The 22,396-nt window shown below is 46.8% G+C and overlaps 1 protein-coding gene across 17 annotated transcripts in view; it reads left to right on the plus strand.

The window, feature by feature from the left end:
* LOC112235800 (CUGBP Elav-like family member 2) overlaps positions 1–22,396 on the plus strand; it is a 218,136-nt gene that overhangs the window by 71,467 nt on the left and 124,273 nt on the right. For 3 of the 17 annotated variants that reach the window (XM_042311686.1, XM_042311688.1, XM_042311684.1), the window contains exon 1: positions 13,071–13,345. The exons of 1 other annotated variant lie outside the window; for it this stretch is intronic. In XM_042311686.1, the coding sequence (XP_042167620.1) occupies positions 13,224–13,345 (122 nt within the window). In that variant the 5' untranslated portion in view covers positions 13,071–13,223. Of the gene's footprint in view, positions 1–13,060; positions 13,346–22,396 lie in introns of those variants that run through there. 13 more of the 17 variants (XM_042311687.1, XM_042311685.1, XM_042311689.1 and 10 more) reach the window with 10 other exon arrangements.

A 22,396-nucleotide genomic window follows, 5' to 3' on the forward strand; every position in this document is an offset into this window, starting at 1 on the left:
GGGAAAGATTTAGGTTGTATTTAATTAGGGAAGAATACTTTGGTTTTGTTTTCCTCTCTGTTTGAGGAAAATAAAGCTGTGGGACACACACACACACACACACACACACACACACACACTGTTAGCTACAGTAATCCGCCACACAGCTGTGTCGTTCCGGAATGTGTGTTCACTTCCTCTACCTTCACACCCTCGCGTTCCTCCTCCCAACACACAACACACACACACACACACACACACACACACACACACACACACACACACACACACACACACGAAGAAACAAGTAATTCTCAGTTGGTTTGATTGACACTGGGCTCGTTATTCAGCAGACATTCTGCAGCGTGACTGAGACTCAGAACAAGGTGTGAGAGATGGGGAGGGGTGTTGGGAGGCAGAGAAAGAGGGGATGAAGGGAGGGGAGGAACAAGGTGGGAGGCAGAGAAAGAGGGGGATGAAGGGAGGGGAGGAACAAGGTGTGAGGGACGGGGAGGGTGTTGGGAGGCAGAGAAAGAGGGGGATGAAGAGAAAGGGACGGGGAGGGGGGGATGAAGGGGGGAAGGGAGGAACAAGGTGTGAGGGAGATGGGGAGGGGTGTTGGGAGGCAGAGAAAGAGGGGGTTGAAGGGAGGGGGGAGGGGCGGAACAAGGTGTGAGGGACGGGGAGGGGTGTTGGGAGGTAGAGAAAGAGGGGGATGAAGGGAGGGGAGGAACAAGGTGTGAGAGATGGGGAGGGGTGTTGGGAGGCAGAGAAAGAGGGGGTTGAAGGGAGGGGAGGAACAAGGTGTGAGGGACGGGGAGGGGTGTTGGGAGGTAGAGAAAGGGGGGATGAAGGGAGGGGAGGAACAAGGTGTGAGGGACGGGGAGTGGTGTTGGGAGGTAGAGAAAGAGGGGGATGAAGGGAAGGGAGGAACAAGGTGTGAGAGATGGGGAGGGGTGTTGGGAGGCAGAGAAAGAGGGGGTTGAAGGGAGGGGCGGAACAAGGTGTGAGGGACGGGGAGGGGTGTTGGGAGGTAGAGAAAGAGGGGGATGAAGGGAAGGGAGGAACAAGGTGTGAGAGATGGGGAGGGGTGTTGGGAGGCAGAGAAAGAGGGGGTTGAAGGGAGGGGAGGAACAAGGTGTGAGGGACGGGGAGGGGTGTTGGGAGGTAGAGAAAGAGGGGGATGAAGGGAGGGGAGGAACAAGGTGTGAGGGACGGGGAGTGGTGTTGGGAGGTAGAGAAAGAGGGGGATGAAGGGAGGAACAAGGTGTGAGAGATGGGGAGTGGTGTTGGGAGGCAGAGAAAGAGGGGGATGGAGGGAGGGGAGGAACAAGGGAGGGGTGGGGAGACGGGGAGGGGTGGGGAGGTAGAGAGGGTTGAGGGGGGTGGATAGAACATGGGGGAAATAAAACGAGGGGGGTTGATGGTATTATTATCAGCTCTGGGCTAATGACAACTCTGTGAGGTGATTATGGACAATAAGAGAGACCAGCTGATAGTTAGTAGAGGCTACTGTACACTACTACACACAACCTACCTGGACCTGATCCCGACTTCCTGACACACACACACACACACACACACACACACACACACTGTGATGTCTTGTATTGTCGTAGTGTAGTACAGGTAGTTGTCTCTTTCTCCTAGCAGCATGCATTAGTGCAGGTATTTAGCTCCAGGCCTTACATGATGCTCTGTAATTATGAGTAGAGCAGCATAAAGAGTGGTACACACACAGAGAGAGATACACACACACACAGACACACACAGAAACACACACACAGTAGAGTGTCTAATTACCGGTGGCCCACACAATGCCCCGTCTAGGTGCGCTGCGTCTGTTATTGTCTCTACGGCCACCACGTGGCAACGGGCGTCTCACCGTGGCAACAGCGTTAACCATACCGGTGGGCACAGTGGCCCCAGCCTTGGTGCCACTGAATATTCATGAGAGGGGCAGTCTCACTAGATGGCATAGCAGCCAGCGCCTGGCATGGCTATGCAGATGGACTCACTGGGGAGTGCTGTAAATGAGACAGGAGGTGTGTGTGTGTGTGTGTGTGTATGTGTGTGTGTGTGTGTGTGTGTGTGTGTGTGTGTGTGTGTGTGTGTGTGTGTGTGTGTGTGTGTGTGTGTGTGTGTGTGTGTGTGTGTGTGTGTGTGTGTGTGTGTGTGTGTGTGTGTGTGTGTGTGTGTGTGTGTGTGGCAGCATTGAGGATGACTGGGGTTCTTACGTACACAGTATTGTCAGATCCCTGAGATAACAACTCAAATGCTGGAAGAAGAAAGCTAGCAGCATACACCAGTTCTCTGTCTCTCTCCCTCTCTTTATCTCCTTTCTCCCCCTATCTCTCTCTGTCTCTCTCTCTCCTCTCTCCACCTCTCTTTATCTCCTTTCTCCCCCTATCTCTCTCTGTCTCTCTCTCTCTCTCCTCTCTCCACCCCTCTTTATCTCCTTTCTCCCCTATCTCTCTCTATCTCTCTCTCTCTCCTCTCTCCACCTCTCTTTATCTCCTTTCTCTCTCTGTCTCTCTCTCCCTCTCTCCCTCTCTTTATCTCCTTTATCTCTCTGTCTCTATCTCTCTCTCCCTCTCTTTATCTCCTTTCTCTCCCTATCTCTCTCTGTCTCTCTCTCTCTCTCTCTCTCTCCACCTCTCTTTATCTCCTTTCTCCCCTATCTCTCTCTGTCTCTCTCTCTCTCCTCTCTCCACCTCTCTTTATCTCCTTTCTCCCCTATCTCTCTCTGTCTCTCTCTCCTCTCTCCACCCCTCTTTATCTCCTTTCTCCCCCTATCTCTCTCTGTCTCTCTCTCTCTCCTCTCTCCACCTCTCTTTATCTCCTTTCTCCCCCTGTCTCTCTCTCTCTCTCTCTCTCCACCCCTTTTATCTCCTTTCTCTCCCTATCTCTCTCTGTCTCTCTCTCTCTCTCTCTCCCACCCCTCTTTATCTCCTTTCTCCCCCTATCTCTCTCTGTCTCTCTCTCTCTCCTCTCTCCACCTCTCTTTATCTCCTTTCTCTCTCTGTCTCTATCTCTCTCTCCCTCTCTTTCTCTCCCTGTCTCTTTCTGTCTCTCTCTGTCTCTCTCTCTCCCTCTCTTTATCTCCTTTCTCTCTCTCTCTCTCTTTATCTCCTTTCTCTCCCTATCTCTCTCTGTCTCTCTCTCTGTCTCTCTCTGTCTCTCTCTGTCCTCTCTCCACCCCTCTTTATCTCCTTTCTCTCCCTATCTCTCTCTGTCTCTGTCTCTCTCCTCTCTCCACCTCTCTCTTTTTCACCCTTCCTCTCTCTCCCTCCCTCTCTTTCTCTCCTTTCTCTCTCTGTCTCTCTGTCTCTCTCTCTCTCCTCTCTTCACCCCTCTTTATCTCCTTTCTCTCTCTGTCTCTCTCTCTCCTCTCTCTCCCTCTCTTTATCTCCTTTCTCTCTCTGTCTCTCTCCTCTCTCCACCTCTCTTTATCTCCTTTCTCCCCCTATCTCTCTCTGTCTCTCTCTGTCGCTCTCTCTCCTCTCTCCACCCCTCTTTATCTCCTTTCTCTCCCTATCTCTCTGTCTCTCTCCTCTCCACCTCTCACTTTTTCACCCTTCCTCTCTCTCCCTCCCTCTCTTTATCCCCTTTCTCTCCCTATCTTTCTCTTTCTCTCACTCTCCCTCTCTTGCTCCCTCACTCTCTCTCCATGTCTCTTTCTACGGTAGTGTTGTGTGGTTATCAGTGTTTAAGGCTCTTTGCTGGGTCTCATGTATTCCCTGGTGATTGGCAGCAGATGGAAGCCTTCACAACAGCCAGCTTCACAAAATTCAGGAACACACACACACACACACACACACACACACCACTCTCTCTGACGCTTCAAACCCACTCTTCACAAACATCCCAACTACGCCCCCCTCTCCCCCAAACACACAAAGTACACACGCACACACACACACACACACACACACACACGAGCCCTGTAAAGATGGTAGTGTATTAGGTGTGCTGGTGACTGTAGAGCTGAGATGTAGGAGGGGAAACACCGTCAGCAGACCTAGGGTCACATTCACTTAGCGTTTACACCAGGGCAGTGTCTGCACTTATTTCACACAGGGGGAACACACAGCCACTCTGAAAATATCAGCTACATGACCACAGGTACAACGATTTCAGATATTATGGGTTTAGTATGATGATGATGACGACGATACCAGTGAGATCAAAGATTTTTTTCTGAAATTGTAATTATTTCCTAGCTACTTTTTAAACCAATGCATCCTGCCTGTTTGTGGCAGATATTTACTCCTCCCTCCCTCCGTCCCTCCCTCCCTCTGTTCATCCATCCGTCTGTCTGTGTCTGACTGTAGGAGTGTGGGATTAAATTCTCATTGGGTTTTAATTGCAGACGGCTTTTCTAGTGTCATGCTCTGTGTTCGTCCATTTTTCATCCAAACACATGAATTATGAAGAGACGAACAACAAGGAGGGACAGAGAGATGAAGAGGAGGGAGAGAGATGAAGAATAGGCACGTTATATTCAATTGGGAGCCTAGCTCTCTCTCTCTCTCTCTCGAACGTTCCCTCTCTTTAGGAGGCACACAGACAGAGAGACAAGGTGTACACTGCACAGACAGGTCCATCAATCTTCACACACACCTAGTCACACACACACACACACACACACTCTACAGGATGTCATTACAGTGCAAACAGGACAGAGGTATGTCGGATAAAACCGATCCTTGGGAAAAAAAATGCCCTGCACACCAGTAAGGTGTGTGTATGTGTATGTGTGTGTGTGTGTACTTGCGTGTACATTTTTGTGACTGTGTGAGTAAGGCCAGTGAGAGGTGATAGTCAGACAGGATTCAGATCAGTGACCTGGAACACATTGGGTACTGAGAACTGATTCACGCACACACACACACACACACACACACCCCACACACACACACACCACACAGTCAGACAGCGGTAGACATCCATACCTTCTCCTTATACCAAGATGCCAACAGACAGACACCAGACACAGACAGACACATTTGCGATACACTTCGTCTGTGGAGGAATGTCAATACATAATCAGCCAATTAGAAACCTATGTGAGAATGCATTTATCAGTTACCTAATCAGCCATGATGTACATGGACGCATAAACCACGGTAAGGAGGGTGTGAGAGGTTAGAGGTCAGAGGCATAGTGGTGCACAGTGGGTAGTCAATACCCCCAGCTGTTGTCAGTTATACAGCACTCCCTCCCATCCCACACACACACACACACACACACACATCCCCCTTATCTTGCCATCCCCCCCTCATATTGGGCTGATGAACCAGTCTAGACACAAGAGCAGGTTTGACAGGCTCTCCCCTGCCCCCCTGCTCACCCTCCCTGGCCCAGGGTTCTCTGGGATAGAGGAATGTTTTCCTTCCAGCTGATGCTCTCTGTGAGGGGAGGACAAGATGAATGTCTGTGCCAACGCTGTCGGGGAGAGAGGGAGGAACGGAGGGAGGTAGAGAGGGAGAGATGGTGGTGGGGGTCTATCTAAGTCCAAATACTGTAAGCCTCTCTGTTTGGCCTCTGGCCCTAACTGAGGTGTCTGGTGGATACATTGTAAGTGTAGTATATCATTTTCTGGATCCACTAGTATTCAGTAGATCTTCAGTATATAGTAGTTCTTCAGTATTCAGTAGATCTTCAGTATATAGAAGTTCTTCAGTATTCAGTAGATCTTCAGTATATAGTAGTTCTTCAGTATTCAGTAGTTTTTCAGTATACACTAGTTATTCAGTATACACTAGTTCTTCAGTATACATTAGTTCTTCAGGATACAGTAGATCTTCAGTATACAGTAGATCTTCAGTATACACTAGTTCTTCAGTATACAGTAGTTTTTCAATATACACTAGTGTTTCAGTATACACTAGTTCTTCAGTATACAGTAGTTATTCAGTATACACAAGTTCTTCAGTATACAGTAGTTCTTCAGTATACAGTAGTTCTGCAGTATACAGTAGTTCTTCAGTATACAGTAGTTCTTCAGTATTCAGTAGTTCTTCAGTATACAGTAGTTCTTCAGTATACAGTAGTTCTTCAGTATACAGTAGATCTTCAGTTTACAGTAGTTCTTCAGTATACAGTAGTTCTTCAGTATACAGTAGTTCTTCAGTATACAGTAGATCTTCAGTTTACAGTAGTTCTTCAGTATACAGTAGTTCTTCAGTATACAGTAGTTCTTCAGTATACAGTAGTTCTTCAGTATACAGTAGATCTTCAGTTTACAATGTGTGTATCAGAATTTCTCCCCTTCTGTTTGTGTGTGTGTATGTACAAAACATTAAGAACACCTTCCTAATATTGGGATTCGGGGGACCACCCCCTTTTCCCTCAGAACAGGCTGAATTCACCTGGGCATGGACTCTACAAGGTGTCGAAAGCGTTCCACAGGGAGGCTGGCCCATGTTGACTCCAATACTTTCCACAGTTGTGTCAAGTTGGCTGGATGTCCTTTGGGTGGTGGACCATTCTTGATACACACAGGAAACTGTTGAGCGTGAAAAACCCAGCAGCGTTGCAGATCTTAACACAAACCGGTGCACCTGGCAACGACTACCATACCCCGTTCAAAGGCCCTTAAATATTTTGTCTTGTCCATTCACACTCTGAATGGCACACACACACAACCCATGTCTCAATTGTCTCACGGCTTACAAATCCTTCTTTAACCGATCTCCTCGCCTTCATCTGCACTGATTGGTGGATTTAAGCCTTTTTGGTTGGTACACTGTGTGTGTGTGTGTGCGTGCGTGCGTGGAGTTTTTAGCAGAGCTCCAGATGGCTGAGAGACAGGTGAGCCAATTAGAGAGTCTCACTACACGGCAACATCATCACAACCACTGGAACGTTACGGCAACACATTCCCAACACTCACACAGCGTTACAGGAACACCGTCACAACAGCGTGATGTTGCGGCAACATTACGATCATACACTTTACCTTACTGCAACGTTTACGTCAACCCTCTTAAACTGTATGTTAACTACTACACCAACATTACAGCTGTATGTCAACTACTACACCTCAACATTACAGCTGTATGTCAACTACTACACCTCAACATTACAGCTGTATGTTAACTACTACACCTCAACATTACAGCTGTATGTCAACTACTACACCTCAACATTACAGCTGTATGTTAACTACTACACCTCAACATTACAGCTGTATGTTAACTACTACACCAACATTACAGCTGTATGTTAACTACTACACCTCAACATTACAGCTGTATGTCAACTACTACACCAACATTACAGCTGTATGTCAACTACTACACCTCAACATTACAGCTGTATGTCAACTACTACACCTCAACATTACAGCTGTATGTTAACTACTACACCTCAACATTACAGCTGTATGTCAACTACTACACCTCAACATTACAGCTGTATGTCAACTACTACACCTCAACATTACAGCTGTATGTTAACTACTACACCTCAACATTACAGCTGTATGTCAACTACTACACCTCAACATTACAGCTGTATGTTAACTACTACACCTCAACATTACAGCTGTATGTTAACTACTACACCTCAACATTACAGCTGTATGTCAACTACTACACCTCAACATTACAGCTGTATGTCAACTACTACACCCCAACATTACAGCTGTATGTCAACTACTACACCCCAACATTACAGCTGTACACTCGGCTACATTACAGCAATGTTGACATCAACACCATCCTACTGTACATCGCTATAGAAACTTTACAGTCATACATGTGTATTTTTTGGAACATTCTGTCTTTATGGTATAATCCACCATGTTTTCTCTCTCTCTCTAGACACAGTGAATGTGACAGTCTGCTACTTCACACAGAGAGAGCGACATGAGATTTGTTTTTTTTAGTGCTTCCCAAAATACATTTGTCGAACATAGTTGATATTCATTATCCTTCTAATAATGTGCAAATGTTCCACAAGACAGAGTGAGGGAGGAGAGAGATAGTGAGGGAGGAGAGAGATAGTGAAGGAGGAGAGAGAGAGTGTGAGGGAGGAGAGAGAGAGTGAGGGAGGAGAGAGTGAGAGTGTGAGGGAGGAGAGAGAGAGTGTGAGGGAGGAGAGAGAGAGTGTGAGGGAGGAGAGAGAGAGAGTGAGGGAGGAGAGGGAGAGAGAGTTTGAAGACAGAAGGCAGAATCTAAACACAATGCTACTGTCTCTCTCTCTCTGTCACATTACTGTAAACGGACCACGGGCAACTATATCGCAGAAATTAATCTCAGAAATAATGAAGGACTTTACTAGTAACGAGCCTTTTGTCGAACATAGTCACACTCACATACTGATGCACTCAGGCATACGCAGATATACACACCGACACACACATGCACAAACACACAAACGCATAACCTCTTACATACACACACACACACGCACGCACACACACACACACACTATTTATTCACACAAACACTCTGAAACTCGGGACAGGCGTCCTGTTGTGTGTTTTCTCCACTGTTAAGAGATAATTGACAAGCCACAAGGGCTGCTTTTCCCTTAATGGAAGGTGACAAATTCATTTCTATGTGCTAATGCCTGTAAACGGAACAGCCCTGCTTTCTCCTGCTTTCCAATGCACAACCACAGACACCTGCCTGCGTGGGGGGGGGGGGTAAAGTGTATGGGTGGATAAAGTGTATGGGTGGGTAAAGTGTATGGGTGGGTAAAGTGTATGGGTAAAGTGTATGGGTGGGTAAAGTGTATGGGTAAAGTGTATGGGTAAAGTGTATGGGTGGGTAAAGTGTATGGGTGGGTAAAGTGTATGGGTAAAGTGTATGGGTGGGTAAAGTGTATGGGTGGGTAAAGTGTATGGGTGGGTAAAGTGTATGGGTAAAGTGTATGGGTAAAGTGTATGGGTGGGTAAAGTGTATGGGTGGGTAAAGTGTATGGGTGGGTAAAGTGTATGGGTGGGTAAAGTGTATGGGTGGGTAAAGTGTATGGGTGGGTAAAGTGTATGGGTAAAGTGTATGGGTGGGTGTCGGTGTGTATTTTTCCTTCCTTTATTATTTTCTTGTGTAGGCCTATATACTAGGGCTTTAAGTCCTAGTTGACCTTAGGGAAGATATTATTATTACCCATGGTGCTCGGTATTAAAGAGGTGTTGATTAGCCTTGTTGATTGCTCCGTTCTCTGCCTCTTTCTTTTTAATCCATCCCTTTGTTTGCGGCATATGGATGTCCTTGGCTTTGGAGTCGGGAGAAGAGAGGAAGAGCGGTTTATCTCTCCCGTGGGTCCTTCATCCATCCATCCTTCCATCCCTCCTTTCAGTGTAGATTGTCTCTCTGAACCCCCCTGTCCTTCTCGGTTCGTCTGAACCACACAGCCGTTTGTTTACTAACACATAAGGGCGTTGTCAGGGCGACAAGAGCGCTGTTATCTGTTCCGAAGTGAGACTTGAGACGCCACAACGGATGAAAACATCCCATAATGGGTTCTCTTGTCCTCCGCTGTGTGCGTGGGGAAGATAAGATGAATTCTTCATACCCCGGCCTGATTGCAGAATCTGGCATCTAATGCAAGTTTTATTGCCTTCTCCTGTCTTACAGTCAAACTGCCGAGTCAAGCTTTTTCTTTCTTTGGGAAAAAAAATCTAAATCATTTATTATTGTTGTATTTTTCTTGCTAGGAAACAGAGGAGGGAAAGACTGAGAGAAAGGAAGGGAGAGACAGGGGGAGAGGAGGATGAGAGGATTTCTTGAATGGATGAATACGGGCAGAATGCTTAAGGGGATGTTAGGGGAGTAAGGGATGAGAAAGGGGGAAAGGGGAGGAGTGCGGATGTGTACTCTTGTTCTCTACTCAGTCCGAGCGAGGCCTGAAGAGATAAATATGTGTACTCTTGTTCTCTACTCAGTCCGAGCGAGGCCTGAAGAGATGAAGATGTGTACTCTTGTTCTCTACTCAGTCCAAGCGAGGCCTGAAGAGATAAATATGTGTACTCTTGTTCTCTACTCAGTCCGAGCGAGGCCTGAAGAGATGAAGATGTGTACTCTTGTTCTCTACTCAGTCCAAGCGAGGCCTGAAGAGATGAAGATGTGTACTCTTGTTCTCTACTCAGTCCAAGCGAGGCCTGAAGAGATGAAGATGTGTACTCTTGTTCTCTACTCAGTCCGAGCGAGGCCTGAAGAGATGAAGATGTGTACTCTTGTTCTCTACTCAGTCCAAGCGAGGCCTGAAGAGATGAAGATGTGTACTCTTGTTCTCTACTCAGTCCGAGCGAGGCCTGAAGGCCTGAAGAGATGAAGATGTGTACTCTTGTTCTCTACTCTCTAGTCCGAGCGAGGCCTGAAGAGATGAAGATGTGTACTCTTGTTCTCTACTCAGTCCGAGCGAGGCCTGAAGAGATGAAGATGTGTACTCTTGTTCTCTACTCAGTCCGAGCGAGGCCTGAAGAGATGAAGATGTGTACTCTTGTTCTCTACTCAGTCCGAGCGAGGCCTGAAGAGATGAAGATGTGTACTCTTGTTCTCTACTCAGTCCGAGCGAGGCCTGAAGAGATGAAGATGTGTACTCTTGTTCTCTACTCAGTCCGAGCGAGGCCTGAAGAGATGAAGATGTGTACTCTTGTTCTCTACTCAGTCCGAGCGAGGCCTGAAGAGATGAAGATGTGTACTCTTGTTCTCTACTCAGTCCGAGCGAGGCCTGAAGAGATGAAGATGTGTACTCTTGTTCTCTACTCAGTCCGAGCGAGGCCTGAAGAGATGAAGATGTGTACTCTGAAGCGAGAAGAGATGAAGATGTGTACTCTTGTTCTCTACTCAGTCCGAGCGAGGCCTGAAGAGATGAAGATGTGTACTCTTGTTCTCTACTCAGTCCAAGCGAGGCCTGAAGAGATGAAGATGTGTACTCTTGTTCTCTACTCAGTCCAAGCGAGGCCTGAAGAGATGAAGATGTGTACTCTTGTTCTCTACTTAGTCCGAGCGAGGCCTGAAGAGATGAAGATGTGTACTCTTGTTCTCTACTCAGTCCAAGCGAGGCCTGAAGAGATAAAGGTAGAGAGGGAGAAATAGGAAAAGATGTGCCTGCAGACTTTGGTAATCCTTCTTTTATGAACAGGAAGCCAAGCTCAGCATAATGGTGACTCACAGACATAACAGAATTTACCCCCCCCCCCCTTCTACTCCTCTTCCACTCTCCCTCACACATTCAAAGTCAAACTTTATTGGCACAACTGTTAAAGGTACAATAACGTTGCCAAAGAACTTACTGCTAAGACTTTTTGGTTGCTAATCTCTCTCTCTTGGCTCATTCAGTGTGTGTAGTGGTCATAGCTTGGCCCAGGCTTGGTCTTAGTCAAGGACTGGCTCTGGTTTGGCATGGTTAGTATAAGGGTCCCTGCCCTCCCTGAGTCTGGCTAGGAGAGTACACTGCCTGTCATACGTTACCATGACAACGCTCTTACATCAGCTAGTGCCCCCCATGCAGCCAATGGGCATTGACCTTTCACTGTCAGACCGAGTTAGAAAGAGGAAGGGTGAAAGAGGGAGAAAGGGATTGAGGGGAGAGAGAGGGAGAGAGAGAGAGAGAGAGAGAGAGAGAGAGAGAGAGAGAGAGAGAGAGAGAGAGAGAAAAAACAACATCCATAAATAGGTCATTTCATTCAACTGTAAACACCATAGGAGGACAAGACAGTGACAGGTACTGTATATTTGTGCAGTGGCCTGAAGTTACAATGATGTCACACTACGATGTGTGTGTGTTTGTGTGTACATGAGAGGTGAGGAAAAAGAGCAAAAATGAGATATATGATTGGGTTAGTTAGGGTGTTAGGGCGCTATGCAATCATGCTAAAAATCCGCAGCAAATGAGAATTGATCCAGGATTGTAATTGGTCATTTCCTCAGGTCTGTATGTGAGTGCTGGCCTCTCACCCCTCTCTCAGACGTGACCAGATGTTCACGGCCCCTCCAGGACTGATCCTAGAGCAGCAGAGGAGATTTACACAAGGAGATTGGCACTCCCAGCAGGAAATATCCAGATTGAAAGTTTCGGATGGCATCAGGGTCGGTGATGGGACATGGGTAGAATACATTTAGAATGTAGAACTGAGAAAGAAGTAGGGTAGTGAAGATGACCCTCAGATGTGCAATGAAAAACCAACAGACGGACTAAATTCAGCAATTGGGGCTTGGAGTTTGAAGCTGTGTACTGCGTCTTACCTGTGAATATAGGTGTTTTTTCCAACACGTTGTCTTGGTCCCTTGCAGGTGTTGTAGAGGACATATATTATTTTGCACAGTATTGCAAACATTCTAATGAAGCTCCCAGACAATCCATAACTTTAAAAAGCTCTATCCTCATTGCACGCACACGCACACGCACACGCACACACATCGAGACATTAATGAAGCTGTAGGCTTCTCTCTTTTTTTTGTTCCTGGCTCAGTGAAACACGCATAAATCATAATAAACAGAAGGATGACTTTTTTTTATCAGCTGCTTCCTGAGTCTTCTGTCTCTGTCTCCTGTGAGTAGGACAGGCTCTGATGTGACAGATACCGGATTTGATGTGTTTGTGTGTGTGCGTGCGTGTGTGTGTGTGTGACGCATTCACGTGTGTGTATGACAGGTAGTGGTGCCTAGCTGAAGCTGCTAGCAGGGCCCCCTTAGGAAGGGCCACTAGCTGAGACAAGTCTTTTAGCTGGGAAAGAACATGGAATGTATTGGGCATATCCAGTAGGTTATCTCTATAGCTCCATTCAGTGGGGGCTGGGCTGGACTGGACAGCTGGACTGCACTGTAGGCTAGCCGATGCTCGGCTGGGCTGAACTAGGTTAAAACTGTTCTGTGCTGGCCTAGAATAAACTGAGTTGGACTAGACCAGAGTTGGACTGGGCTGGGTCAGGCTGGTCTGCTCAGGGCGCTAGTATTAGAGTAAAATAGGCCCACAACACAACAACATGAGCTGAGCTGTCAGGGGAGATTACTTCAGCCAGGCAAGCCAGCAGGGTCTCCACTGCTCCACCAGAGAGAGAGATGGAGGGAGGGGTAGAGAGAGAGAGAGAGAGCGGGAGGCAGAGGGGAGGGGACGAGAGAACGTGTGTTTCTGTAGTGCGAATAGGAACGAGAGAGCGCGAGGAACGAGAGGGGGAGAGCGAGACCGAGAGCAAAAAGCCGCCGCTTGTTGTGAAATAGAAAAAGAGGGTGAACAAAAAAAAGGATCGGAGGAGAAAAATCCAGCGGTTGGGAGCAGAGCAGAGATGTTGGAGCTCTCGTCCGAGCTGGGCTTTGTGCAGAGTGTGTGTGTCGACGGCATATGCTGCCCCCCTTCTGCACCCCACCCCACCGCCGGATCCACGAGGGCCGACGAGCTGCTGCTGAGGTACACACACACACATACACACACATATATATATATATATTTTTTTTTGTCCAAACCTTACCCAGACCCTCTCTCATGTGATCTCCTGTTTTAGTGTGTGTTTTGTGTTCTGGTTCAGTCTGTGTTTCTGTCATATCTCACTGCAATGTCTGTCAGTGTCTGCTCCTCTCTCTCTCTGCCTCTCGCTCTCGCTTGTTGTTCTGTTTAGGTGTCCCTCCTTTCCGTCCTGCGACTGTTCATTTGTTCAAGTGTAAAATCCAATGCTTGTACCTCCCTTTCTCTCTTTTCCTCCCCAACCCATCCTCCTTTTACATGCCTCCTCTCTCTGTATGTGAGTCATGGAGGGGTAGCGGAGGGGTAGCGGAGGGGTGGTAGGGACGGTGTGAGGGGCTTCATCTCTCTCTAGGGGGTGGAGGCTGGCCAGGGGATGTGGATCGGGAGTGTGTGTTTACACTACTCGCTGTAATCCAGAGAGGAGAGAGGGAAGGGGGAGAGGAGAGGAGGAAGGGGGAGAGAGGAGAGGAGGAAGGGGGAGAGGAGAGGAGGAAGGGGAGAGGAGAGAGGGAAGGGGGATAGGAGAGGAGAGGAGGAAGGGAGAGAGGGAAGGGGGAGAGGAGAGGAGGAAGGGGGAGAGGAGAGGAGGAAGGGGAGAGGAGAGAGGGAAGGGGGATAGGAGAGGAGGAAGGGGGAGAGGAGAGGAGGAAGGGGGGAGAGGAGAGGAGGAAGGGGAGAGGAGAGAGGGAAGGGGGATAGGAGAGGAGGAAGGGAGAGAGGGAAGGGGGAGAGGAGAGGAGGATGGGGCGGGCAGGGAGGAAAACAGGAGAATGGAGAGAACAAGGGTAGACTAGATATTTGGATTTTGGGTGAAAAATGTGCCTGTTTCGTTCCGCCGCCAAATTGATCAAAAACAGATAAAAACCTTTTCATGTTTGATCAACAGAATCTCCAACCTCTCCTTCTCTGTATCTCTCTTTTTCCATCTCTCTTGTCCCTCTCTCCCATGTTTCCGGGATTTATGGGGGGTTGTTGAAAGGTGTCTGCTTTGTTTATTTGGATCTCAGTCAGAGAGAGAGTGAGGGAGAAGAGGGAGGGAGGTGAGGAAGACGGGGGACAATGGGGCGGGCACAGAAACATCCAGCTCCAACGAGACAGACACAGAGAAACAATAAGTCTGCCAGTCAGCCACTTCAGTCTGCTGTTCTCTCTCTCTCTCTCTCTCTCTCTCTCTCTCTCTCTCTCTCTCTCTCTCTCTGTCCTCTACATTTAATCTCTCCTCCATATTTAATCTCTCTCTCTCCTCCACGTTTAATCTCTCTCTCTCTCTCCACGTTTAATCTCTCTCTCTCTCTCTCTCTCTCTCTCTCTCCACATCCTCTACATTTAATCTCTCTCTCCTCCACGTTTAATCTCTCTCTCCACATTTAATCTCTCCTCCACATTTAATCTCTCCTCCACATTTAATCTCTCTCTCTCCACGTTTAATCTCTCTCTCGCTCTCTCCACATTTAATCTCTCTCCTCTTCCACATTTAATCTCTCTCTCTCTCCTCACATTTAATCTCTCCTCCACGTTTAATCTCTCTCTCTGTCTTCTCCACATTTAATCTCTCTCTCTGTCTCCTCCACATTTAATCTCTCTCTCTGTCTCCTCCACATTTAATCTCTCTCTCTCCTCCACATTTAATCTCTCCTCCACATTTAATCTCTCTCTCTCCTCCACATTTAATCTCTATCTCTCCCCCCTCACATTTAATCTCTCTCTGTCTCCTCCACATTTAATCGCTCTCTCTACTCCACATTTAATCTCTCTCTCTCTCCTCCACATTTAATCTCTCTCTGTCTCCACATTTAATCTCTCTCTCCTCCACATTTAATCTCTCTCTCTAACCTCCACATTTAATCTCTCCTCTCCTCCACATGTAATCTCCTCCACATTTAATCTCCTCCACATTTAATAATCTTTAATCTCCTCCTCCTCCACATTTAATCTCTCTCTCTCTCCACATTTAATCTATCTCCTCCACATTTAATCTCTCTCTCTGTCTCCTCCACATTTAATATCTCCCCCACATTGAATCTCTCTCTCTGTCTCCTCCACATTTAATCTCTCTCCTCCACATTTAATCTCTGTCTCCTCCACATCCAATCTCTCTCTCTGTCTCCTCCACATTTAATCTCTCTCCTCCACATTTAATCTCTCTCTCTGTCTCCTCCACATTTAATCTCTCCTCCACATTTAATCTCGCTCTCTGTCTCCTCCACATTTAATCTCTCTGTCTCCTCCACATTCAATCTCTCTCTCTGTCTCCTCCACATTTAATCTCTCTCTCTCTCTCTCCTCCACATTTAATCGCTCTCTCTGTCTTCTCCACATTTAATCTCTCTCTCTGTCTCCTCCACATTTAATCTCTCTCTCTGTCTCCTCCACATTTAATCTCTCTCTGTCTCCTCCACATTTAATCTCTCTCTCTGTCTCCTCCACATTTAATCTCTCTCTCCTCCACATTTAATCTCTGTCTCCTCCACATTTAATCTCTCTCTGTCTCCTCCACATTTAATCTCTCTCTCTGTCTCCTCCACATTTAATCTCTCTCTGTCTCCTCCACATTTAATCTCTCTCTCCTCCACATTTAATCTCTGTCTCCTCCACATTTAATCTCTCTCCACATTTAATGTCTCCTCCACATTTAATCTCTCTCTCTGTCTCCTCCACATTTAATCTCTCCCTCCACATTTCATCTCTCTCTCTGTCTCCTCCACATGTAATCTCTCTCCTCCACATTTAATCGCTCTCTCTGTCTTCTCCACATTTAATCTCTCTCTCTCTGTCTCCTCCACATTTAATCTCTCTCTCTGTCTCCTCCACATTTAATCTCTCTCTCTGTCTCCCCCACATTTAATATCTCCTCCACATTTAATCTCTCTCTCTGTCTCCTCCACATGTAATCTCTCTCCTCCACATTTAATCTCTGTCTCCTCCACATTCAATCTCTCCTCCACATTTAATCTCTCTCTATGTCTCCTCCACATTTAATATCTCTCTCTCTGTCTCCTCCAAATTTAATCTCTCCTCCACATTTAATCTCTCTCTCTGTCTCCTCCACATTTAATCTCTCTCCTCCACATTTAATCTCTGTCTCCTCCACATTCAATCTCTCTCTCTGTCTCCTCCACATTTAATCTCTCTCTCTATCTCCTCCACATTTAATCTCTCCTCCACATTTAATCTCTCTCTGTCTCCTCCACATTTAATCTCTCTCTCCTCCACATTTAATCTCTCTCTCCTCCACATTTAATCTCTCCTCCACATTTAATCTCTCTCTCTGTCTCCTCCACTTTTAATCTCTCTCTCTGTCTCCTCCACATTTAATCTCTCTCTCTGTCTCCTCCACATTTAATCTCTGTCTCCTCCACATTTAATCTCTCTCTCTGTCTCCTCCACATTCAATCTCTCTCTGTCTCCTCCACATTTAATCTCTCTCTCTCCTCCACATTTAATCTCTGTCTCCTCCACATTTAATATCTCTCTCTGTCTCCTCCACATTTAATCTCTCCTCCACATTTAATCCCTCTCTCTGTCTCCTCCACATTTAATCTCTGTCTCCTCCACATTTAATCTCTGTCTCCTCCACATTCAATCTCTCTCTGTTTCCTCCACATTTAATCGCTCTCTCTGTCTTCTCCACATTTAATCCCTCTCTCTGTCTCCTCCACATTTAATCTCTGTCTCCTCCACATTCAATCTCTCTCTCTCTCCTCCACATTTAATCGCTCTCTCTGTCTTCTCCACATTTAATCTCTCTCTCTGTCTCCTCCACATTTAATCTCTCTCTCTGTCTCCTCCACATTTAATCTCTCTCTGTCTCCTCCACATTTAATCTCTCTCTCCTCCACATTTAATCTCTCCTCCACATTTAATCTCTCTCTCCTCCACATTTAATCTGTCTCCTCCACATTTAATCTCTCTCTGTCTCCTCCACATTTAATCTCTCTCTCTCTTCCACATTTAATCATTACTCCCTGATTTACAGATATGTAGATGTATTTTTGCAATATAAACCACATGTACCTTTTGAGAGTTAATAGCTATTTAAAACATGGCTTAACCTCATACCGATGAACACAGCCCAGACGTGGTAAAACAATAATAAATCACACATCACCCTTGTGTATTAATGCTTTATTATGGGACAATAAAACCAAGACAGGGATGGATGGTCCTCCTCTGTAAACCCAGTCAGCATTAAACCAAGCGCTCCCTTCTAAGTGTGCTTCTCTAAGTGTGCTTCTCTTAGTGTGCCTCCCGTATGGCCTATGGGGTAGAAGTCTCCTTTTAGGGCCCTTCCTGTTGGTTGAGAGAACACAGTTGTGGCACCTCTCTCTCTCATTATCCAGGAAACAGAGAAGGTGGAGGCAATGGGCTCTAAAATAGTCACCGGGCCCTCATGAATCTGCCCAACCACCCGCTACAGCAAAGTGAAAAGAGCACGTCAGAATCATTACGCCCCATTTAATCGCCGGCCCACCTTTTCAATAAGGAGAGTCAGGCTGGGTAAATTAGTACATGGTGGTTATAAATGTATGGGTACATGTGTGTGTGTGCTATGCACACAGACACACACACACACACACCTACCCCTGGGTCGGTCCCCTAGCACAGTCCTGCTTTGTATACAGCCCCTCTCTCTTCTCTGGATCAATAGTCCTTAGTTCATCAGTAGTCATTAGTTCCCTCAGTCTAATACGATTATGCTTAATAAGAGATTCCCCATCTGGAAGTAACACCCAGTATCAACACACACACAGACACACACACCAGCGAGAGGGTAAGAGTGCAAGTGTGAGAGAAAGGGAGTGAATGAGCTGTGGCTATGAGCTTTGTGTGTGTGCGTGCATGCACACCTGTGTGTGTGTGTGTGTGTGTGTGTGTGTGCGTGCTATGCACACCTGTGTGTGTGTGTGCGTGCATGCACACCTGTGTGTGTGTGTGTGTGCTGGGTGGTTGTTATCAGAATGACACCATCCTGCCCTCTCTCTGCTCAGCCCCAGAGGATCAGTGGAGCTGCACCAGTTTCAAATGAAAATAAATGAGAGGCAGTGACCGCTACTGCCTGGGTCCCACTTTAATGAGGAAAATAACAGAGGGGAGAAGGGGGGGGAGAGGGAGGATAGATGGAGGGGTGCAGGGAGAAGGTGGTTAGGGGAGGGGGAGAGGGAGAGGGCAGCACAGGTTGGATGGAGACGGAGGGAAGGAGAGAGGGAGGTGTGCAGGGAGAAGGTGGTTAGGTGGTTAGGGGAGACGGAGGGAAGGAGAGAGGGAGGGAAGGAGAGAGGGAGGGAAGGAGAGAGAGAGGTGTAATGAATGGAGGCCCACAGCCAGGCGGCTTTATTTTAACTCCTCTGTGTCACCGTGGCGATGGCCAATTACAGCCGGAGCTCTGTTGCACTGCAGCTGGACTGGACAGTGTTTTGGACAGCCTCTATCCTCCTACACCCATACAGGACACCGTACTACTGAATGTGTAACTATGTGGGTGTTTGTGGGGAGAGGTGTGTACCGACAGTGTTTTACATCACTCACACCCCTCCTAGTGATGTTTAACAGGGACATGTTTTCTTCCCAAAACAGGCACCCGGCTCTGGATCACCTTTAGTAATAATATAACAGAGACACTAAGGGTCTAGCTAATACAGGATGGATTATTCCATAGTTATCCCAGATTACTGGCAACATGGGACTCCAGGTCTATGGCTAACACAACACAGGACAGGCTGGCTAGCCAAACACACAGCAGTATAGCATGGCAAGGACCAGCCACGGCTCAGCCTTTACAGTGAAGTTCCATGCTGTATTGTTGTTTCAAACAGTTTATTGTGACTCAGACCATTTGAGCTCCACAATGCTCAGTGTTTTCTGGTGTGATGCTGTCCAGACAGTCCAGACAGCTGAGGAAGTGCAGTAAGAGGACAGGGTCAAGTTAGACAGTCTCCTCTTCTGTCTCTGTCTCCCAGTTCAGTTTAAAGGCGTGTAGACCAGACCAACAGACCCCCGAGGCAGACCGAGGCAGGCGCTACAGTTGTCATCAGGGTGTGAGGGTCACCCCTCATGTCACGTGCTATTTGCTCAACAGCCAGAGACTTGTTCGGAATGTCTTAGAAAACCCCACTGTGTGTGTGTGTCTGCGTGTGTCTACGTGTGTGTGTGTGTGTGTGTGTGTGTGTGTGTGTGTGTGTGTGTGTGTGTGTGTGTCTGTCTGTGTGTGTGTGTCTGTCTGTGTGTGTGTTTGTCTGTGTGTTTGTCTGTGTGTTTGTCTGTGTGTGTCTGTGTGTGTCTGTGTGTCTGTGTGTCTGTGTGTCTGTGTGTGTCTGTGTCTCTGTGTGTTTGTGTGTGTGTGTCTGTGTCTCTGTGTCTCTGTGTGTGTGTGTGTGTGTGTGTGTGTGTGTGTGTGTGTGTGTGTGTGTGTGTGTGTGTGTGTGTGTGTGTGTGTGTGTGTGTGTGTGTGTGTGTGTGTGTGTGTGTGTGTGTGTGTGCGTGTGTGTGTGTGTGTGTGTGTGTGTCTCTCTGTGTCTCTATGTCTCTCTGTGTGTGTGTGTGTCTCTGTGTCTCTATGTCTCTCTCTGTGTGTGTGTGTGTGTGTGTGTGTGTGTGTGTGTGTGTGTGTGTGTGTGTGTGTGTGTGTGTGTGTGTGTGTGTGTGTGTGTGTGTGTGTGTTAAACAGGTCATGGAGCATTGATTAATATAGGGAAGCAGCTTCACAGGTAGACCAACTGAACGGTACCAACCAGCCAATCAGATTGAAGGAGAGAGTCTGGACATTCTAGAACACTATGTTCCAAACATGAACCAGACCAATATAGATGACTGACTGGGGGGGGTCTGGGTTTGTGTTTAAAGAGCAGAAATACCTCCTTTATTGCTAATTAAGTTGACTTACACATCATGTGTGTAGCATTTGAGCATTTGTCTGTCTGTGTGTAGCTGGCCTGCAGCAGGTTCCTCCTATGTCCACTTAGCCTCAATCACAGCTGCTTGCTCTCCTGCTTTATTCATGAACTCACATTAAATATTCACGTCTCAAAAACAGACACTCATCACGAGTGGAGCACGCTGTTACCCACAATCCTTTGGGTGAGAGAAAGAAGCGGAGCAGGGAAGCTTCAGAGGAAGGATGATCATTATTATTTTGGGAGTGTCTCACTTTGATGATGTAACGGTAGTGGTTATTCTGTCTTATGGAGGTGTTTGAACTGTCTGAACTCCTGCTGCATGGTATGTTAGAGAGGTTGGTTCACATCTGTTAGTCCTGCGTGGTGTGTTCTCCCTCTCCATCCCTCTCTCTCTCTCTCTCTCTCTCTTTCTCCCTCTCCGTCTCAGAAAGGGTGGAGGGGGAGGGGGGGTAAAAACACAATCAAATCAAATGTATTCATCACATACACAGTTTACAGCTAACCAAACCATCAGTCCTAGCTTGCTATTATGAAAATCCAATTCAACAATACCAATACTGTTTTCAATTTGACTGTTGCTTTCAAAAGCAGCTCAAACAAAACATGTAAAAATAAACTATAGCCATTCCAATACACCGTGTGTTACAGGGAAATAATGCACGTTCTGGAATGCCCTTCAAGACAATCAGAATGGACTATTCAACAATGCCATGGTTAAACAGACTATATACCACGGGTGTGACCAAAACATTTATTTTACTATTTTAATTATGTTATTAACCTGTTTATAATAGCAATAAGGTACTTCTGGGGTTTGTGGTATATGGCCAATAAGAACAGCCCTTAGCCGTGGTATATTGGCCAGATACCACACTTCCTTGGGCCTTATTGATTAAACAGAGTGGGTAGTCGAATCAATAGTATATAATAGAACAGCAGCGTTGACTGTGTGTATGTATGACTTCTGAGTATGTGTGTTTATGGGTGTCTGTATAGAAGTTTGTATGTAAGGGTTGGATGTGTGGCTAGTCAATAATTCCCCCTTTGACTTTTCGTCCCACTCTCCTTTGAGTAAGACACGGTTTTATGAAAACAGAGAATGAGAAGGAGAAAACATGGACAAAGAGCACAAGGTGAGACACTTGAATAAAAGGTGGTTAGCAGCTCTGGCAGAGAACATGGCAATTATATCGACAATTAAACATTTCATAGTCTGTGTGATAGGAAGCCTCGGGCTTGTGGACATTATTGTGCCGGTGACTCCGAACAGGCAGTTGAACACTTATTTGTTTAGGTTTCTGTAAAGACCTTAAGTAGTGAGGTCATAGGTCAAGGCCTCCTCGCCACAGGGCATCAGAGAGCGTGTCCTAGTGCTACATTACAGACAAAGGGTGACGACACACACACACACACACACACACACACACACACACACACACACACACACATACATACATACATACATACATACATACATACATACATACATATGAGAACATACACACAAACTCCTGTGACCCCTCATTTAAACTGGAGCTGCTATATCTTACTACTGGGAGATGACCTGTGTCTTTCGCTGACACTGTTCCTGAATCAGGGTTTAGGAAGGAGTGTGAGAGTATTCGGCTCTGTCTTGTCTCTGATACTGTTCCTGGATCAGGGGTTAAGGAGTAGGTGTGAGTGTATTAAACTTGCTCAATGTGTTTTCTAAAGCTGTAGATTAATTTAATGTGAATGTTGGATTGTTAACACTCTGTTAATGTGCTGTGTTACGAGGAAGGACACATTGTTAAACTTACTTCATTACAGAAAAGGAGGTATGACTGCAAAGTGTGTGTGTGTGTGTGTGTGTGTGTGTGTGTGTGTGTGTGTGTGTGTGTGTGTGTGTGCGTGTGTGCGTGTGCGCGTGTGAATGTGTGTGTGTGTGTGTGTGTGTGTGTGTGTGTGTGCGTGTGTGTGTGCGTGTGTGCGCGTGTGCGCGTGTGCGCGTGTGTGCGTGTGTGTGTGTGTGTGTGTGTGTGTGTGTGAATGCCAATGTGGTTGGTGAAGTCTTTCCGTGCACTGGCACCTCAGCCGTGGAAGTGAAAAGATGTCTGGAGTTCGG

This window comes from Oncorhynchus tshawytscha, linkage group LG33, assembly GCF_018296145.1.
Source record: "Oncorhynchus tshawytscha isolate Ot180627B linkage group LG33, Otsh_v2.0, whole genome shotgun sequence".
NCBI lineage: Eukaryota > Metazoa > Chordata > Actinopteri > Salmoniformes > Salmonidae > Oncorhynchus > Oncorhynchus tshawytscha.